This window comes from Oncorhynchus tshawytscha, linkage group LG19, assembly GCF_018296145.1.
Source record: "Oncorhynchus tshawytscha isolate Ot180627B linkage group LG19, Otsh_v2.0, whole genome shotgun sequence".
Lineage (NCBI taxonomy): Eukaryota > Metazoa > Chordata > Actinopteri > Salmoniformes > Salmonidae > Oncorhynchus > Oncorhynchus tshawytscha.
Window position 1 is genome coordinate 33,671,935 of NC_056447.1, and position 21,698 is coordinate 33,693,632.

Genomic DNA, 21,698 nt, shown 5'->3' on the forward strand with positions numbered 1-21,698 from the left:
TTGCTGTGAGATGTTACCCCACTCTTACCCCAAGGCACCTGCAAGTTTCCAGACATTTCTGGGGGGAATGGCCCTCACCCTCCGATCCAACAGGTTCCAGATGTGCTCAATGGGATTGAGATCCGGGCTCTTCACTGGCCATGGCAGAACACTGACATTCCTGTCTTCCAGGAAATCATGCACAGAATGAGCAGTATGGCTGGTGGCAGTGTCATGCTGGAGGGCATTTCAGGATGAGGCTGCAGGAAGGGTACCACATGAGCGAGGAGGATGGCTTCCCTGTAACGCACAGCGTTGAGATTGCCTGCAATGACAACAAGCTCAGTCCGATGATGCGGTGACACACTGCCCCAGACCATGACGGACCCTCCACCTCGAAATCGATCCCACTCCAGAGTACAGGCCTCGGTGTAACGCTCATTCCTTCGACAATGAACTCGAATCCGACCATCACCCCTGGTGAGACAAAACCGCGACTCATCAGTGAAGAGCACTTTTTGCCAGTCCTGTCTGGTCTTATTGCCCTGGCCACATCTGCAGTCATCGTGCCTCCTTGCAGCATGCCTAAGGCACGTTCACGCAGAGCAGGGACCCTGGGCATCTTTCTTTTGGTGTTTTTCAGAGTCAGTAGAAAGGCCTCTTTTAGTGTCCTAAGCTTTCATAACTGACCTTTTAACAGCTTACAGAAGGTAGGCAAGTGTCTTAACGACCGTTCCACAGGTACGTGATTATGAATTGTGTGGGAAAGTGTTTAATTAAACCCTTTACAATGAAGATCTAGTGAAGTTATTTGGATTTTTACAAATGGTTTGAAAAACAAGGTCCTGAAAAAGGGATGTTTATGTTTTTGATTTAACACTTTTTTTGGATACTTCATGATTCCAAATGTTATTTCATAGTTTTGATGTCTTCACTAATGTTCTACAATGTAAAAAATAAAGAAAAACCCTTGAATGCGAAGGTCTGTCCAAACCTTTGGCTTATAATATATAAATATTTGCGCCATCTCAGTGAACTAATCCATTGTGGAGGCCTAGACTAAAAGCCAATTTATGTGGTCAGATTGTTTATTAATTCCCCATTACTTACTTACATACATACATGCATACAGTGCATTCGGAAAGTATGCAGACCCCTTGACTTTGTCCGGGCTCTGGCTGGGCCACTCAAGGACATTCAGAGACTTGCCCCGAAGCTGCCTGTTGTCTTGGCTGTGTGCTTAGGGTCGTGCTCCTGTTGGAAGGTGAACCTTCACCCCAGTCTGAGGTCCTGAGCGTTCTGGAGAAGGTTTACATCAAGGATCTCCCTGTACGTTGCTCCGTTCATCTTTGCCTCGACCCTGACTAGTGTCCCAGTTCCTGCCGCTGAAAAACATCACCACAGCATGATGCTGCCACCACCATGCTTCACCGGGAGATGGTGCCAGGTTTCCTCCAGATGTGATGCTTGGCATTCAGGCCAAAGAGTTCAATCTTTAATCAGACTAGAGAATCTTGTTTCTCATGGTCTGAGAGCCTTCAGGTGCCTTTTGGCAAACTCCGAACGGGCTGTCCTGTGCCTTTTTACTGAGGAGTGGCTTCCGTCTGGCCCCTCAATCATAAAGGCCTGATTTGGTGGAGGGCTGCAGAGACTGTTGTCCTTCAGGAAGGTTGTCCTTCAGGAAGGTTGTCCTTCAGGAAGGTTCTCCCATCTCCACAGAAGAACTCTGGAGCTCTGTCAGAGTGACCATCGGGTTCTTGGTCACCTCCCTGACCAAGGCTCATCTTCGCCGATTGCTCAGTTTGTCCGGGCGGCCAGCTCTAGGAAGAGTATTGGTGGTTCCAAACTTCTTCCATTTAAGAATGATGGGGGCCACTAGATTCTTGAGGACCTTCAATGCTGCAGACATTTTTTGGTACCCTTCCCCAGATCTGTGCTTTGACACAATCCTGTCTCTATGTTCTAAGTACAATTCCTTTCAAATCAAATTATATTTGTCACATACACATGGTTAGCAGATGTTAATGTGAGTGTAGCGAAATGCTTGTGCTTCTAGTTCCGACAGTGCAGTAATATCTAACAAGTAATCTAACAATTCCCCAACAACTACCTAATACACATCTAATGGGGTTAATGAGAATATGTATGTGTAAGTATATGGATGAGCGATGGCGAAGGTGCAATAGATGGTGTAAAATACAGAATATACAGTTGAAGTTGGAAGTTTACATACTGTACACCTTAGCCAAATAGATTTAAACCCCGTTTTTCACAATTTCTGACATTTAATGCAAGTAAAAATTCCCTGTTTTAGGTCAGTTAGGATCACCACTTTATTTTAAGAATGTGACATGTTAGAATAATAGTAGAGTGATTATATTTCTTTCATCACATTCCCAGTGGGTCAGAAGTTTACCACACTCAATTAGTATTTGGTAGCATTGCCCTTAAATTGTTTAACTTTGGTCAAACGTTTCAAAACGTCACTGGTGCATCCTGTTTGAATTTCTGCCTACAAGATGGAAGGAGCACGATGGCATCGTGGTCGGATTTGCCGAAGGGAGAACAGGGGAGGGCTTTGTATGCATCGTGGAAGTTAGAGTAGCAGTGGTCGAGGGTATTGCGCATAGTGCAATCAATGGGCTGTAATAATTTAGGAAGATTTGCTCTCAAATTTGCTTTGTTAAAATCCCCAGCTACAATAAATGCAGACTCAGGATGTATGATTTCCAGTTTGCGTATAGTCCATTGAAGTTCATTGATGACCGTCTTGGTGTCTGCTTGAGGGGGAATGTACACAGCTGTGACTATAACTGACGAGAATTCTCTTGGTAGGTTAAATGGCCGGCACTTGATTGTAAGGAATTCTAGGGACTTGAGTTCCTGTATGTTGTTATGATTACTATTACATGAGTCGTTAAACATAAAGCATACACCCCCGCCCTTCCTTTTCCCAGTGAGGTGTTTATTTCTGTCGGCGCGATGGATGGAGAAGCCCGGTGGCTGAAGAGATTCCGACAACATAACCCGAGAGAGCCATGTTTCCGTGAAAAAGAGAATGTTACAATCTCTGATGTCTCTCTGGAAGGCAACTCTTGCTCGAAATTCGTCTACCTTGTTGTCAATAGGCTGGACACTAGTAGTATACTTGGGAGCAGTGTGCGATGTGCACGTCTACGGAGCCTGGCCAGGTGGCCGCTCCATCTGCTCCTACTGCGGTGTTTTGGATCGCCTACTGGAATTATCTTCATTGTCCTGGGTGGTGGTCCGAACTGAGGATCCGTTTCGGGAAAGTTGTAATGTTTGTTATTTGACGTTGCTCTTATATCCAACAGTTATTCCCGGCTGTATGTAATAAGACTTAAGATTTCCTCGGGTAAGAAATAATACATTTAAAAAAACTAAATAGTGCATAGTTTCCTTAGAACTCGAAGCGAGGCGACCATCTGTCGGCGCCATGCAACAACCTCATGGCTTGGTTTTTGCTCTGACATGCACTGTCAACTGTGGGAGCTTATATAGACAGGAGTGTGCCTTTCCAAATAATTTCCAATCAATTGAATTTACCACAGGTGGATTCCAATCAAGTTGTAGAGACATCTCAAGGATGATCAATGCATACAGGATGCAGCTGAGCTCAATTTCGAGTCTCATTGCAAAGGGTGTGAATATCTTAATTTTTAATAAAAAAATATATATATTTTAAATATTTGGAAACATTTCTTAACCTGTTTTTGCTTTATCATTATGGGGTATTGTGTGTAGATTGCTGAGGGAAATTATATATTTAATTCATTTTAAAATAAGACTGTAACCTAACAACGTGGAAAAAGTCAAGGGGTCTCAATACTTTCCGAAGGCACTGTAGGCATATTAATATGTCCATTTTGGGATCTGATAGTATTTCTGATTGGCTTAACACACCATCACTAATGACCTGTTGAGCATCTCAAAGTAATGTTTGCTTCACCTCAAACAGCAACCATACAGAGTCTGTTTTTGCATCCATTGAGAATTACAATAGTTGCTCAATGTATTTGAAAAATATTTTCTGCTCTCTCCCTTTCGATAACCACTCAGCATGAAAAGGAAAAATGTCACGCTCTTATCCAGTGCAAATGTTGTAATCAGGTAGGCCTATTTTATATCTTATCAGTGCTTGTCTTGGACTGAAATAAGTTTCTGTACTCATTTTGGTGCTGTTACTGTCTATATTTAGGTGCAGGAGTTCCACAATACTTTTGAGTTAATGTTCTATAAGAGCAACAGGAGCTCAAGCAGTAGAACATTTGAGTTGCCTGTACTCATCTCCGGTAAGCTCCTGCCAAAGTCAAAAACTGTTTATTTTCCATTGTGCAAATAGCCTACAGCCATGTCTGTTCCGAGCTCACTATAGCAGGAAACTCTAGAGGGCCCAGAATATTTCATGCAAAGTTGCAAGTTCGTTAGCGCAAGCTTCGGGCCATACCCAAGTTGATGCAATGTTTCAAGTTTGGCTACACATGGCCTGTCTGCAACAATGTGATTTATAGGATATTTATTTTTATCGGATTATTTTCTACCTGCAGGCTGCAATGATTTTATTTGTTAACTTTATTTAGGCTATTTCTACACAGATAGCAATATAAGTTACTTTTTAGCTTTTGTAACATTTTAATTTGGATAGAATTTTGATTAATCACATGATAATTATTTTGAGATAGGAAGACGTTATTATAAATTAACTGAAACTTTTAAAAAATGTGCATATGAAAACCATGACTTGCACGCAGATAGGTCGAAATAGAGAATGAGAAAGGTTGCCTACTCCTCATGTAGCCTATCAACGGAAACTTCAGTAGAGTAATGGCAGAATCTGAAAGCCTGCTGGAGTGGGAGGAGAATAGTTGGATTATGTTTTTTCTTCTAGTTGTCTAGATCTCTGGCTCCCTCTTGAGGCATTTGTATTATTATCAAACCTTAAGCTTAAACATCAGACAAGCTCAATGAATATAGGAGATTTTATTAAAACACATAGGGTCTGTCTATATATGGAAAAATGCATGTTTAAAAATGTCGACCAATCAATCAAATGTATTTATTAAGCCCTTTTTACATCAGCCAATGTCATACAGTGCTATAATCGATTTGTCGAAAGAACAGATGACTTTCAGACAAAAATCATCCCAGAGCAGAATGTAGTTTCGTAAACTGTAGTTTCCTACCCCTGGTTTAGTCTAATGACCAGCTCAGCACTCCATCACTGTGTGTGTATAAATATGTGACTGTTGGGAGGGAGATTTTCTTTTTGAACCTTCGGACTTCTAACATAGGTGTGTGCGCGTGTGTGCAGATGTGCATTATGCTCATTTTGGCCTTAGCTCTTGCAATGCTTTTCCAGGCATCACAATCCTGGTTTAACAGGAGATTAAGTGTATAAGAAACAGGGACCAGTTCTGTTTTAGGACTAGTGTATCATCTACAAGTGAAACTATCTGGTATGAACCAGGTGTCTGGAAAACCTGGAGGATTTTTCACCTCGTGTTGTACTTCACTAATCAAATCAATGTATTTCCCCTCTGAACGCTGGCACCCTGACAGAAGGCATGTCTTTACTGACTAGTGGAGTGGATGGGCTGATCTGGATAATTTGGTGTTTCTGTTCCAGCCCATTATGGCCTGCTGAGTCACACACACACTTATCTAATGCCCCACTACTGTCCGTCTAACCATCCACGTCCAGTCCCTCACACTGCCAAGCACTCTCCCGTTTGTATGTGTGTGTGTGAGAGAGAGCAAGTGTTAAGAGGGGGGGAGAGCGGGAGAAAGAGAGAGACCACTGTAGAGGAACAAAGAGAGAGAGAGACCTGCTGTGTGTGGATGTATGTTCATGTATGCAGTGTGTGTGCGTTGGCTGCAGCTCTCTTGTAATCCCTAGTATAAAATAGAAGACATTGATCCCCCTCATCCCCAGTGATAAGTGACTGCTATTAGTCTTTGAATGCGTGGCAGAAGCTGTAAAATGGCTGTCATATTCCATCTCCTGCTGTAGCACCACTGATACTCAACTAATTTACATTGCTCGTTACTCACTGAACACTTCTCGCCTCTCCATTCAAATGCACCATTTGTCATGTCAGAATGTTCAATGTAAAATATGTTTAATTGGCAACAATTAAAGTGGATCTATAACAGATATGTGATAAGAGAGGGAGGGAGATGAGTGAGGTTAGTGTTTGTTGTACGTTTGACCCACAGCATTGTACCACAATGTGTGTTGTGCTGTAGATTTGACCCTCTGTAGCAGAGCCTTGCTTACTGTGTGTGTTCTGTTTAGATCAGCTTGCTGCATCTTATCTCATGAAGGTCAAGTGCAGTCAAAAACATGGTTTTGCTGTGGTTTTGCTGTGGTTTAAAAACATTTCCACACTGATGTTAGAATAACATTGTGAAAATGATAATGACTTTTAGTGTAAGAGCTGTTTGAAAAGACCTGAAATTTCAGCTTGTTTTGGTGGGGTTGAGTTTTGGCCTGGTGATATCACCAGGTGGTAAATTAGTTTAATAGACCAGTAAGAAACCGTTTCAAAACTCTCTGCCAATAACAGCTAGTTTTCTGCCTTCCCCTCCCCACTTAGACCACTCCCAGACAGTCCTAGCAAAATTCTTGCTTGAGAAATTGCTCTTGGCTAAGGAGCAATGTTTTTGTTTCTTTTTGACAATTTTTTTCAACAAAAACAATCCTTTACAGTCCTATCAATTGGCCTTTATAGATAGAGCTAAATTGAAATGTTTCTTCCAGAAGAAATATGAAATGCATATGCATAAACATAGTAGCAATTGAAAGGGAACAATTGAGAGATTATGGGAAAAGTATTAGACTAAAGTTGGGGACACAACTGTTCACCTGACACAAGACTGAATCTAAACATTACACTGTTCATTTTTATGTGTATATTACATTTACTGTACTTTTTGCAGAATTTGTTGATAACAAAATTTAAAAATACTCTGGAATACTTTTTTGCCCCACTGTACATTCAGTAACATGTTAAGACTATTCCTGGGGAATGTGGAGTAGGTGCAAGATTACACAAAAAATGACAAGGGTTTCAGTGAGCGGACTAATTGGTGTCTGTCTCTAAGTGGCCACACACCTCTCCAAAGTGTGTGCAGTTCCTAAGTAATTTCAATGCACTTTTATGACTCAACTAAAAGGTGTTTATTTATTTTTCTCTCTCCTAGCTGTGCCGTTGAGGAACTAGAGCAAGAACACTTGTAGTTGTTTTGTTTGGAACACAGCCCCGCATCCCACCATCACACAATTACTGTTTATGAAATCGCTATCTGGGTCAGGTGGCCATCATTTTAAGCTTGTTCTATTTCCAACATGACTAGCTAATTTATAAAATACCATCTTCCAGTGTTAGGCTTTTACAAGGCAATTCAGAGAAATGGATCGTAATTTTGGTGCGCAAAGAAAGGAGTCAGAAAGGAGTCATGGATTATCTTTTTAAATCCCCAAAACACATCACTACAACTGTACTGGGTCATTCAAGTGCGTGTTCCGCTGCAAATTTTCTTCACAATAGATCGTCTCATTCTGTTCTGAACAACCCAGGGTATGACACCACGTCATCTTGTAACTACATCAGACATGGTGATCATCAACATTGACACTGTGTATATGACATTAGTTTTATGATATGGAAATGTGGCTTTCTTGTATGATATCAAAGCGGTATTTATTTATACTCAACGTTTAATCTCTCAATAGAGTCCTCTTAATTTACAGCATTTCCCTCACTCAGACGAGACATCTTTTTCAAAAGTTGTCCAATTAGTGGAAGGGATAGGGGCAAGTTGTTGTCGCGTGCAGTTCTCAAGTTCAGAACGGCTGTCAGTCATACAGCGCTGTGAAGCACAGTCTGAGCTCTGTCATTTGTAGCTGTACTGTATGTTACTGTACAGCCACTGCGTTACCATTTAGGCGCTTATCAGTGCCCAAATCTGCTATTTCCCATATTACCCATATACAGATATGAGTGTGAAGGGCTACTTGTTATCCAGAAATGAGATTTTGAGATCAAAATGGCTGAACTGTACCTTTTTAAACACCTCTGTTGTCTCTTAGAGCGAGATCTCAGTGAGTCAGACTTAGTCACTGGGTATGGGAGGAGGAGAGAGAATGGGGGAAGGTGAGAGAGTGAGCGGGAGGGTGAATGAGTGAAAGAGACATAGTGAGTGGCATAGGAGGAGAGCGTTGGATACAGGCACTGACTTGTTTTTGTGCTGTTGTCTGAAACATCTCCCAGCTGATCCAAATGAGAGAATAGAACACAGCATTGTATTTCTGTCACATAGCTGGTCTGTCAAAAAACTGTGGCAGTACAGGCTCCAAAGAATGAATGCTGGCTGATTTGTACTGTTGCTCACTCTGTATACCACTGGATGGGAATGCCCTGATTTGAGTAGATGGTGTCCTACTAGTTGCTGTATCCTCCTATCCTTTGCTCCACTTCTCCTTCTTGCTCCCCTTCCCCCTCTATTTGATAAATAAACAAATTAATCCCTACTCCATCTTATTTTATGCAGCACCCTGAAATGATAGGTGAAACATAAATAGATAACTTCTGTCTCTCTCTCTGTTGCCCCCCCCCCCAGCACCTCCATATGACGGTCCAGGCCTTGCAGGATGAACTGAGGATACAGAGAGACCTGAACCAGCTGCTTCAGCAGGACCCTGCCAGCCAAGGTCGTGACCTGGCCCTGACCTCTGAACCCACGGAGGAGAACTACCGTCGGCTGCACGGGGACCACGAGCGTCAGGCCAAGGAGCTGTTCCTGCTCAGAAAGACCCTGGAGGAGATGGAGCTGAGGATAGACACCCAGAAACAGACCCTGGGCGCCAGGGATGAGTCCATCAAGAAGCTACTGGAGATGCTGCAAAGCAAAGGTGGGATACCATGCCAAATAACACAGTGGCAGTATTAGTAATGTTTTTCTGTTAACACATCTTCTAAATGGCCATATTATTGTATTATATTCCAGGGCCGTCGGCTAAGTCGTCAGAGGAAGACCAGGAGAGAACCAGGAGACTGGCTGATGCTGAGATGCACAGACACCATCTAGAGTCCCTACTGGACCAGAGAGACAGGGAGACGACTGCTCTACGAGAGGTGAGGGACTCAGCGAGAGGAGAGGGAGGGAGGTAACAAATTGAGCTTAAGTTGGGTCACAACACAAACTATTAGGGATTGATTGGTGTGTAGTAGACAACGTGTGGAGCGTAACGACCTTGTTCTCTTTAGGAGCTGCACCGTCGATACGAGGGAACCCCAGAGTCCACAAAAACCAAGGCTCTACAGACTGTCATCGACATGAAGGTACCCATCTGTGTGTGTGTGTCTGTAAGTGCATGTGTGAGTGAGTGTATTATAGGGCTGACCCCATTTAGTCGTCTGGTCGATTGTTTGGTCGATAGACTGCTGGTCGACCGAGATTTCTTCAGTCGAACAGTAGCCCCCAAAAGAAATCATGGTGTACAAGAAAGCTGTGTGATTTGTGCCTAAGTGGACTAATCCACTGTGGAGGTTGTGGGGATGGCACAGTCATCACTCTTAAGACATGTGCTACTGAAATTGCATGTGCTTAGGCCTATATTACGTAACAACAATGGTGCAACACAAATAAAAAATATGATTATTGTATAACAAATGCGCTTTCTCCCGTGTTGGATAGCAGTCGCTGTCCACAGTCCTGAAACACGCTGTTGAATTGGCACCATTTCCTAAACCATGTTGCTATGTGCATAATAGCAAAGTTAACCAGCATATTGGTGTTGAGAACAATGCGGCAGCCCTTGCTGCGGCAGCCCTTGCTGCGGCAGCCCTTGCTGCGGCAGCCCTTGCTGCGGCAGCCCTTGCTGCGGCAGCCCTTGCTGCGGCAGCCCTTGCTGCGGCAGCCCTTGCTGCGGCAGCCCTTGCTGCGGCAGCCCTTGCTGCGGCAGCCCTTGCTGCGGCAGCCCTTGCTGCGGCAGCCCTCAACCAGTAAACATTCCCCTGTTTAGAGTTTATTTCTCATGTCCTCTGCATCCATTTTGCTGTTACGGTATTAAAAGTTTGTTATAACTAATGTATTGATGTGATTATGATATGCTATAGGACAGACCCTATTGGTCACTTGCATGCGATGCATACCTGTCTCATGTAAAGAGAGTAAGGGTTGAGGGAATGTGGAACAACGCGGACAACGCGATAAACACAGATGTTCTGTGGTGGTTTCTGCAGCAGGGAGGCGAGAGAGACAACTGGTACTAGTCACACAGTCACTCTCTGTCATTTTAACACAACGCAGCAAGTCTGAATCCCTCTAGTCATTTGTGTGTCTTAATTATTTCATAAAACAGTGATCAAGTATCAGAGAAGCTCGATGCATGGAGTTGATTAAAACACATAGGATGTGTCGATGTATGGGAAAATACCTGTTTTAAAATTTAGACCAACCGATTGGTCGAAAGAACAATTGGTCGACCAAGATTTGTATTTTTTTTGTCGGGGACAGCCCTAGTGCATTAACCCTTTCTCTGTCTGGTGTGTGTCAGGATGCTAAGATCAACTCTCTGGAGCGAGGTCTGAGGGACATGGAGGAGGAGGTGATTATGTTGAAGTCCAATGGCCTGCTGAGCTGTGAGGAGAGACAAGAGGAGATGAAACAGATGGAAGTCTACCGCAGCCACACCAAGTTTATGAAGAACAAGGTGTGAGGTCACTTCCCCTCAGTTTCCATTGATCAGAATTCTATTTCTATCAGTTTATATTGGTCAGGCTTCAAGTCCCCTTGGTTCTGAGAGGTTAGAGGTCTGTACAATTCCTTCCAATCAGCTCAATATCAATCTGTTCTGTAGTTGTACATGTTCTCTTCATATCCCAACCCTCCTTCCTCTGCTCATCACCCTCTACCTCTCCTCTACATCCCTCTTTTGCTCTTGTTGTCCTCTTCTTCCACCTCTCCCTTCTTTCTCCTCTTCTCCTCCCTCTCTCTCGCTGTCTTTCACTGTCTCAGATGGACCAGGTGAAGCAGGACTTGTCCAGGAAGGACACAGAGTTGCTGGGTTTGCAGACCAAGCTGGAGACTTTGACCAACCAGTTCTCTGATAGCAAGCAGCACATCGAGGTCCTCAAGGAGTCGCTGACCGCTAAAGAACAACGAGCTGCCATCCTACAGACAGAGGTACACACACATTTCAGAACGAGCAATATAAGTATATAGACACTCAATGGACAGTTTAAGTAAACCACCCCATTCACGAAAATTGATTGCCCCTACAGACAGTGAGTCATGTGGCCATGTCTTGCTATATAAAGCAGGCAGATGGGCATTGAGGCATTGTTACTGTTTGATTGAACAGTGACCTAAAGCGACTGAGTGTGGTATGATCCTCGGTGCCAGGCATGCCGGATCCAGTATCTTAGAAACCGCCACCCTCAACAGCTTGTTGATGAGAGGTCGAAGGAGAATGGTAAGAATCGTGCAAGTTAACAGACAAATAACGCCACAGTACAACAGTGATGTGCAGAATGGAATCTCGGAACCCACAACTCGTCAGTCTGTCACGGATGGGCTATTACAGCAGACGACCACACCGGGTTCCACTCCTATCAGTGAAAAACAAGAAGAAGCGGCTCCAGTGGGCACGCCATCACCAACACTGGACAATTGAGGAGCGGAGAAACAGTGCCTGGAACATGACAGTGAGTTCAGTTTACTTGAGTGGCCTGCTGACCTCAACTGAATAGAGCATCTTTGGCCTGAGATGAATGTACCGCTGAATGTACCGCTGCCCAATCTGTAAGATGGAGGAATGCCATTGCGTCAGCATGGACTAACATCCTTGTGGAATGTTACAACATCTTGTAGAATGCCCCAAAGAATGCAGGCTGTTCTGGAGGCAACGGGGGGTCCTTCCCGATAATTGATGGGTATACCTAATAAACTGTTTGGTGAGTGTACAGCCCACACACACAGACCCAGTATGCTGAGTAGTTCTCCTCTGCCCTCTGCTGGCCAGGTGGATGCTTTGCGTCTGCGTCTGGAGGAGAAGGAGACCACACTGAACAAGAAGAGTAAACAGATCCAGGAGATGTCTGAGGAGAAGGGCACGCTCAACGGAGAGATCCACGACCTCAAGGACATGCTGGAGGTCAAGGAGCGCAAGGTCAACGTCCTGCAGAAGAAGGTGGGCCTCGACTATATAGCACGCTGTATAATACAATGGGATACATTACCTCGTACTACGTCCTATTTAGTAGACTTGTTCTGTATGTCTTTTGTCAAGCTCGTCTAATTTTGTGTGTGTGTCCAGATTGAGAACCTGCAGGAGCAGCTGAGAGACAAGGAGAAGCAAATGAGCAGCCTGAAGGAGAGAGTCAAGTCTCTACAGGCAGACACCTCTAACACAGACACTGCTCTCACCACACTGGAGGAGTCCCTTGCTGAGAAGGTACACACACATGCAGACACACACACTGACTCCAACAGAGAGACACAAGCAATGTGTGTTATTTAAAGTCATGCCGTGTCTGTCCTGGATGTTTGTAGTCCTCTCATATGGGCTCTGAGTTGACGTGACGATGATGATGTTCTGTGCCTCCCCTCCTATTCTCTCCCCTGTAGGAGCGTATCATCGAGCGTCTGAAGGAGCAGAGAGACCGAGACGACAGGGAGAAGACTGAGGAGATCGACAGCAACAAGAAAGAGCTGAAGGATCTGAAGGAGAAAGTCAGTCTGCTACAGGGAGATCTGTCTGACAGAGAGGTGAACACACACACACACACACTGTTGACACACACACTGTTGACACATTTTATTAACCCCCACCCTCTCTCCAGACTAACCTGTTGGACCTGAAGGAGCATGCGTCGTCCCTGGCTTCCTCAGGGCTGAAAAAAGACTCCAAGCTGAAGACTATGGAGATCTCTCTGGAGCAGAGGAAGGAGGCGTGTCTCAAACTGGAGAACCAGCTCAAGAGGGTGAGGTATTTGCCTTAGACACTGATCTAAGACCACTTTTGCTGTGTGTGTGTGTCTGACTGTGTGTGTGTCTGTTTCCAGGCCCAGAATGCGACGTTGGAGGCCAAAGCTAACACAGAGCTGTCGGAGCGCATCACCTCCCTGGAGAGGGAAGTTACCCGACACCGAGAGGATTCTGGGAAGGCTCAGGCGGAGGTGGACCGACTGCTGGAGATCCTGAGAGAGATGGAGAATGAGAAGAATGACAAGGACCGCAAGATCAATGAGCTGGAGAGGTGTGTGTGGTGTTTATCTTTCTCTGACCCTGACTGTTTATGTCTGTGTGTCTGACTCATAGTCTCTGTAAACAGCAGTCTATCTATAGAAATGTGTATATGCTCCTACATGGTCTAATGTAGTTGTTTTCTTCTGAAATACCACACGGTCCTACTCTTCTCCTTCCTTCTCATCTTCTTGCTCTCTGAATCTGTGTTTCTCTCTCCTGCCTTGTCTTTTCGCTGGAACTCTGTCTCCTCTCCAGTCAGTCCACCAGGTTAGTAACATGTTTTCTACATGGCCTCTATGTACTGGCTTGACTTCCTCCTTCCCATTCTCCCATCCCCCCTCTCTTCTTCTCCTCAATTGCTTTTGCTCTCCCTCCCCTCCTCTCATTTTCACCAGTTTCTTCACCCCGCTTCACTTTCTCTCTCTCCCCCCTCTTTCTGTCTAACTCCCTCTCACTCTGTGATGCTTCAGTGTAATGTGTGTACGCCTATGGGATTGTGTGTAACCCTGTCCTCCTGTGTCCCATGGTGCCCTGCAGACAGACCAAGGACCAGAGTAAGAAGGTGGCATCACTGAAACAAAAGGAGCATGTGGAGAAGAGTAGGAACGCCCAACTTGTGGACGAAGCCAAAAAGAGAGAGGACAATATTTCCGAGAGCTCTCAACAGGTCAAGGTGAGGCGGGGGGGCTGTATCAATGTATGCGACTAATGTCAACACTCAAAGAAAGCTTCCCTTGTTGTACTAAATGTAGTTCGACATCAATATCCTTAATTGTCTTCCTCTGTCTTCTCTTCTCCTCCTGTCCTCTTCTCTTCCTCTCCCCTCCAGGACTCTCTACGGTTGAAGACGGAACGTATCGAGGAGTTAGAGGAGGCTCTGCGAGAGAGTGTTCAGATCACAGCGGAGAGAGAGATGGTGCTGGCACAGGAGGAGGCTGCCAGGAACCACCAGGAAAAACAGGTACGCTCACATGCAACAGAAGTACACATGCACGCACTCACACACACACTTGCAACACAAATACACACACATGCAACACAAGTGGACACACAAACGCACACACTAAAAGAACAGCTTGAGAAGTGCGCACACACATACACGTACAAAGCTACACGAACACAGACACACATACACACACACACACAGACGGCTTCTGTCAGCCCTGCTTGCTACGTTTCACTCTCTCCCTGCTATCCCTCCTTTTCTCAGTTTTCTTATCTCTAATGTTCTCCTGTTTTATCTCTGCTACTCACTGCCTCTCAGAAGCACTCACACAAACCAATGCATGAGTCCAACAACGCCCACTTTAAGTGGTCTAAGGTATGACATAATAATGCCCCCTCTGTTGTATTTCACCCTTTGGATCAGTAGTAGCTCTTTAGACCATGTTATCATGTACCATTTACCTACTATTCCCTTTGAAATGACATGGCGTCAACTAAACTAGAACCTTCTGGTTAGAGCCTGACCCATGTTATTTTGGGAGTTCTATTCCGATGTCTAGGAGGCAAAACGTACCGATATATTTGCAGATATACTGTTTTACATCGGGGAAATCAAAAAGGTGTGTTTCCCACACTGAATTCTCATAAAATGTCCAATAACTATGCTTCAAATGTTAATTTCATACATTGTGTCAATGACACAACATGAGAATGGCTGCCAGTGTTCAGAAAAGCATGAGAGTCACTTTTTTCATCTTATTTATTGAATAGCAGTGGAGTTAACGTCCAATACCGATTTATAGATTTACAAGGCCAATATCAGACAATTTTTTAATTTACTTTTTTTTTTTAAATGTAATTTTTTTTATTATCGGTGTGCAGATTTTAATATTGGTGGTACATATTTCTATTAATGTCAATCTGCAACTAGTTGGTAATCGATGATTATACTAACATGTGTATTGATGGTATAATTTAGTATTTACAATGCACCCCAGACAATTCAATAGTTATTATTTAGCCATATTGAGTTGTACTGTTAACAATGTGACTTCTATGTAAATGCCAGGTAAATGAAAGTACCACAGTGAGTAGTATATTTAGTGCTGTTTAGAGCTGTCATTGGAGCCCCTTGTTGTACATCCGTCTCCTCAGTGGCGTTGGGTCCAGAAACAAACCCTGGCCAAGGGGTCGGCAAAACCACACAGCAAAGTATTTATTTTTTATGAAAGGATTTTAGTTTTTGGTCAAATGTTTTCAGCTAAAAATGAGAACCAAGTTTTCCCACTATAAAAAAAAAAGAGGCGTGATCGTGTCTCAATGTAATCAAAGTATGAAATTAGTGTGATTTTAAAATACAATCTCTTTTTGGGCTTAGTTGTGGTCATTTTGAAGTGTACAAATTATTATAATTATGTTCCGACCCCTGACCAGTCAATCCGACAAAATCCAACCTACAGCTGAATTTAGTTGCCTAGCCCTGTTCACCATATTGCTGGTCTATTACCCATCAATCCATTCAGATTTACACTAGTTCCTAGGGGCAGCGGTGGAAAAACTACTCAATTGTCATACTTGGGTAAAAGTAAAGATACGTTAATAGAAAATGACTCAAATCAAATCAAATTTTATTTGTCACATACACATGGTTAGCAGATGTTAATGCGAGTGTAGCGAAATGCTTGTGCTTCTAGTTCCGACAATGCAGTAATAACGAGCAAGTAATCTAACTAACAATTCCAAAAAAAACTACTGTCATACACAGTGTAAGGGGATAAAGAATATGTACATAAGGATATATGAATGAGTGATGGTACAGAGCAGCATAGGCAAGATACAGTAGATGATATCGAGTACAGTATATACATATGAGATAAGTATGTAAACCAAGTGGCATAGTTAAAGTGGCTAGTGATACATGTATTACATAAGGATGCAGTCGATGATATAGAGTACAGTATCAACGTATGCATATGAGATGAACAATGTAGGGTAAGTAACATTATATAAGGTAGCATTGTTTAAAGTGGCTAGTGATATATTTACATCATTTCCCATCAATTCCCATGATTAAAGTGGCTGGAGTAGAGTCAGTGTCATTGACAGTGTGTTGGCAGTAGCCACTCAATGTTAGTGGTGGCTGTTTAACAGTCTGATGGCCTTGAGATAGAAGCTGTTTTTCAGTCTCTCGGTCCCAGCTTTGATGCACCTGTACTGACCTCGCCTTCTGGATGGCAGCGGGGTGAACAGGCAGTGGCTCGGGTGGTTGATGTCCTTGATGATCTTTATGGCCTTCCTGTAGCATCGGGTGGTGTAGGTGTCCTGGAGGGCAGGTAGTTTGCCCCCGGTGATGCGTTGTGCAGACCTCACTACCCTCTGGAGAGCCTTACGGTTGAGGGCGGTGCAGTTGCCATACCAGGCGGTGATACAGCCCGCCAGGATGCTCTCGATTGTGCATCTGTAGAAGTTTGTGAGTGCTTTTGGTGACAAGCCGAATTTCTTCAGCCTCCTGAGGTTGAAGAGGCGCTGCTGCGCCTTCCTCACGATGCTGTCTGTGTGAGTGGACCAATTCAGTTTGTCTGTGATGTGTATGCCGAGGAACTTAAAACTTGCTACCCTCTCCACTACTGTTCCATCGATGTGGATGGGGGGGGTGTTCCCTCTGCTGTTTCCTGAAGTCCACAATCATCTCCTTAGTTTTGTTGACGTTGAGTGTGAGGTTATTTTCCTGACACCACACTCCGAGGGCCCTCACCTCCTCCCTGTAGGCCGTCTCGTCGTTGTTGGTAATCAAGCCTACCACTGTTGTGTCGTCCGCAAACTTGATGATTGAGTTGGATGATTGAGTTGGAGGCGTGGAGACTCAAGTAAAAGTGAAAGTCATCCAGTAAAATACTAGAGTAAAAGTAAAAAATGATTTGGTTTTAAATATATTTAAGTGTCAAAAGTACGAAGTGGTCTAAGGCATTGCATCTCAATGCTAGAGGCGTCACTACAGACCCTGGTACGATTCCAGGCTGTATCACAACCGGCTGTGATTGGGAGTCCCATAGGGCAGCAGACAATTGACCCAGCGTCGTCCTGGTTAGGTTTTGGCCGGGGTAGGCGAAATAAGAATTTGTTCTTAACTGACTTGCCTGGCTAAATAAATAAAATACATTTCTTGTTTTTTACATTAACGGATAGTCAGGGGCATACTCAGACTCCATTTGTGTTTAGTGAGTACGCCAGATCAGAGGCAGTAGGGATGACCAGAGATGTTCTCTTGATAAGTGTGTGAATTGGACCATTTTCCTGTCAAAATGTAACTAGTACTTTTGGGTGTCAGGGAAAATGTATGGAGTAAAAAGTACAATATTTTCTTTAGGAATGTATTGAAGTAAAAGTTGGCAAAAATATAAAAAGTAAAGTAGAGACTCCAAAAAACTACTTAAGTAGTACTTTAAAGTCTTTTTTACCACTGGCTAGGGTGTAAGGGCTAGTGCCTAAGGGTTAGGGGTTCTTTCTGGATAGAGCCATGTTTTCAATAACATACAACCTCTGATGGCCCTCCCGCTTTAGAGTGCCTTTGATTGACAGTTCATAAAAATTGGTCTGTACAGTTTCTTTGAATGATGAACACGTCTCATACATTTTCACTTTCTCTGCTCGTGTGTTTGTACGATCTTCATTCTATGGTGTGTGTGCAGATTGAGGAGCTGCTGGGCGCCATGGAGAAGGTGAAACAGGAGCTGGAGTCCATGAGGGCCAAGCTGTCGTCTACCCAGCAGTCCCTGTGTGAGAAGGAGGCCCATCTGACCACGCTGAGGGCTGAACGCAGGAAACACCTGGAGGAGGTGCTGGAGATGAAGTAAGACAAACATACACTGTTTCCACCCCCCACTTTACCAAGTCAACAAACATGTTACAGTCAGGTAATGTTCTAAAACTCCCAGGTAATAGAATATCCTGCACCGTGTAGATGACTCATTATTCTGAAATACCACCCTGTAATTCCTCCTCGGTGCAGACAGGAGGCGCTGCTGGCAGCCATCAGTGAGAAGGATGCCAACATCGCCCTGCTGGAGCTGTCATCGTCCAAGAAGAAGAAGACTCAGGATGAGGTGGCTCTGCTGAAGAGAGAGAAGGACCGTCTGGTACAACAGCTCAAACAGCAGGTAGGGAACACTACCTCGTCAGGTGACCTGGGTCTGACCACATATGCCACTGTGACATTAAAGATGTATTTCAATAATGCTAAGTCTCTTCCTCTACTCATCTCCTCTCCTTTACCTGAAATGGGGAGAGACTAATCTGACCTTAGATAGTTTATAGCTATAGCTTTTGACTTTGCAGCGAGTGTCAAAATCAAGTGTAGGCAGCCTTAAACTCCTCTCGGCACAGCTGGCTGCTCGATGCACCGTGAGTATGCTGGTAAAATGTTTTCCTTAAGTCTCTCTTCCTGAAATCCTTTCCACATTCTCCTCTCTTCACCCTTTCTCCTCCATCCTCCCTTTTTCTCGCTCTCTCAGACTCAGAACCGTATGAAGCTAATGGCAGACAACTATGGGGACGACCACCTGAAGACCGCCCCCGACCAGACCAATCACAAACCTTCTCCAGATCAGGTGAGTACCCAGTCAACCAAACCGAATCCTATATATCTAGATAAAATTTGTTGTTGTGATAACACATCTGCAGCTTAACCAGAATATACTTTCTTTCTCCACTATATGAAGTCATGTCAACTGTCTTTCTGTCCCTAAAGTGAAATTGAATCATCACTCCTAATATAAACAATTTCATCTTTCTTCAGCACCTAAACCTAAGTGTTATCTCTCGCACTCTTTGTTCTGTCCCGTGCACACTCACTAACCAAGTGTTCTTTTCTAATGCTGCAATTGGCTAAACCATCTGTCCAATAGGATGATGAGGAGGGTATCTGGGCATAGCCAACCCTGTGCCCTCCTCCCCTCTCTCTCTCTGCCAATTTGTTCAGAAGGGTGAGCATGAATGAACGCCAGTCATCTGTCCATTCTTCACCTCCTCCCTGGCATGTTTTCTCTTACTCCATCGTTCAGTGTGTTAGTTCTGCTCCTCCATTTTGTCTTGTCATCTGTTTCTCCTCTCACCATTTTACTTTGGTCCATGCAGTGTTTGGTACATGTTGTTTGTTCTCATATTTGTAATTTCTGTGGGAATGTTATCACTGTTGTTAATGTGTTACCATGGTAATGGTGCTCTGTCAAGTTATGGCAACGCATTCAGTGTTTGTCTGCCAACCATATACTGTAGCTTGTGTCTGTGAACAACTGAGTAAATCAAATAGTCACTCACACACACACACACACACACACACACACACACACACACACACACACACACACACACACACACACACAGCAGGACACACTTTTGTCCAACATACCATACTCCACATTCCCATCTCCTTAATGCATGTGAGATGCAGCCTTGTTCTTCTTTCTTCTGCATGTTCCATGCTTTTGGTTTAGCATGGTTAAGCCTCTGAAAACACACTGGGACCCAATGAAATGTCATTTTTCTTATCTCTTCCTTTATCCAACTGGTTCCTTCATTTCTTTCTCCCCTCCCTCTCCCCCTTCCCATTGTCCCCTCAAGATGATCCCCCCTCTCCTGTCCCTGAGTGAAAATCGCAGTAAGCTGAAGCTCTACATCGACCACCTGACTGACCTCTGCCACGACCGAGACCCCAGCATCCTCAGTGACCTGACCCCGCCCGCCCACTATCACCACGCCAACCCAGCAGCCTGGGAGGAGGAGCTACACAAGTTGACTCTGGAGCAGGTAACAGTCGGTATTTAATGTCATAAGAAGGAATTCCCCTCGACCACAAATTGGGGAAAACCAAACATTCTTTCTCATTGATCGTCATTGTAAAAGAGCCAACTTCGTCGTATATTTTTTGTCATACAGAAATACTAATCTGGAAGTGAAAGAAAAGCACACCTGTTTCGGCGAGATGCTGGCTAGCGGAGAAGAACACTTGAAAAAGAAAAAGAGAGCCGCACACACTAGGAGCTCAGATGCAATAATAGTATAACCTAATAACCAACAATTTGACAGACAAGCTGTCTTCATCAGGGTATGATGAAGTTGGCTCTTTTACGTTGGTGCAGTGAGTTGGTCCAGTCGGGGTATGATGAAGACAGCTTGTCTGTCGTAACGTTGGTTATTAGGTTATAAAATGATTGCATCTGAGCTCCTAGAGTGTGCGGCTCTCCTTTTATTTTTCATACGGAAATACCAAAACATGCCAAAAAGCTGCTATGTTGTTCAATGTACATGTAACCTAGTCAAATCTACGAACCTATGGTTCATAATGCTCCCATGTAGCGAAATGGTGCCTTTGAGAAGAGTCCTGTAGCTTTAGGCTGTTCGGTACCGAAGAGTGGAAAATTGTGCCTTCAGAAAGTATTCATACCCCTTGACTTAATCCACATTTTGTTGTTACAGCCTGAATTAAAAATTGATTAAATATATTATTTTCTCACCCATCCACACACAATACCCCATAATGACAGTGAAAACATGTTTGATAGCACATTTTGGGGAGAAATGAAATACAGAAATATCTCATTTACATAACTATTCACACCCCTGAGACAATAATTTGTAGAAGCACCTTTGGCAGCGATTACAGCTTTGAGTTGGCTTGGGTATGTCTGTATCAGCTTGGCACATATAGATTTGGGGATTTTTCTTGCAGATTTTCTCAAGCTCTTAAGTTATACAGTGCCTTCGGAAAGTATTCAGACCCTTTGACTTTTTTCACATTTTGTTACGTTACAACCTTATTCTTAAATTGATTAAATAAATAAAAATACTCAGCAATCTACACACAATACCCCATAATGACAAGGCGAAAACAGGTTTTTAGAAATTTCTGCAAATGTATTAACAAAAAAACAAACGCCTTATTTACAAATGTATTCAGACCCTTTGCTATGAGACTCAAAATTGAGCTCAGGGACATCCTGTTTCCATCGATCATCCTTGAGATGTTTCTACAACTTGTTTGGAATCCACCTGTGGTAAATTCTATTGATTGGACATGATTTGGAAAGGCACACGCCTGTCTATATAAGGTCTCACAATTGACAGTTCATGTCAGAGCAAAAACCAAGCCATGAGGTCGAAGAAATTGTCCGTAGAGCTCCAAGACAGGATTGTGTCAAGGCACAGATCTAGGGAAGGGGTACCAAAACATTTATGCAGCATTGAAGGTCCCCAGGAACACTGTGGCCTCCATCATTCTTAAATGGAAGAAGTTTAGAACCACCAAGACTCTTCCGAGAGCTGGCCGCCCGGCCAAACTGAGCAATCGGCGGAGATGAGCCTTGGTCAGGGAGGAACCCGATGGTCACTCTGACAGAGCTTCAGAGTTCTTCTGTGGAGATGGGAGAACATTCCTGAAGGACAACCAACTCTGCAGCACTCCACCAATCAGGCCTTTATGGTAGTGGCCAGATAAAAGCCAC

General features: G+C 43.9%; 1 protein-coding gene across 2 annotated transcripts in view; it reads left to right on the forward strand.

The window, feature by feature from the left end:
* The window catches only part of LOC112218986 (ELKS/Rab6-interacting/CAST family member 1-like), a 36,436-nt gene that overhangs the window by 8,165 nt on the left and 6,573 nt on the right, over positions 1–21,698 (forward strand). The window contains exons 4-20 of one of the 2 annotated variants that reach the window (XM_042301613.1): positions 8,623–8,914; positions 9,010–9,137; positions 9,270–9,344; positions 10,562–10,717; positions 11,023–11,190; positions 12,029–12,196; positions 12,323–12,460; positions 12,634–12,774; positions 12,849–12,989; positions 13,071–13,264; positions 13,510–13,521; positions 13,792–13,927; positions 14,084–14,215; positions 17,889–18,049; positions 18,209–18,356; positions 18,711–18,806; positions 19,819–20,004. In XM_042301613.1, the coding sequence (XP_042157547.1) occupies positions 8,623–8,914; positions 9,010–9,137; positions 9,270–9,344; positions 10,562–10,717; positions 11,023–11,190; positions 12,029–12,196; positions 12,323–12,460; positions 12,634–12,774; positions 12,849–12,989; positions 13,071–13,264; positions 13,510–13,521; positions 13,792–13,927; positions 14,084–14,215; positions 17,889–18,049; positions 18,209–18,356; positions 18,711–18,806; positions 19,819–20,004 (2,472 nt within the window). The remainder of the gene's footprint in view (positions 1–8,622; positions 8,915–9,009; positions 9,138–9,269; positions 9,345–10,561; positions 10,718–11,022; positions 11,191–12,028; positions 12,197–12,322; positions 12,461–12,633; positions 12,775–12,848; positions 12,990–13,070; positions 13,265–13,509; positions 13,522–13,791; positions 13,928–14,083; positions 14,216–17,888; positions 18,050–18,208; positions 18,357–18,710; positions 18,807–19,818; positions 20,005–21,698) is intronic. The other variant, XM_042301614.1, reaches the window with a different exon arrangement.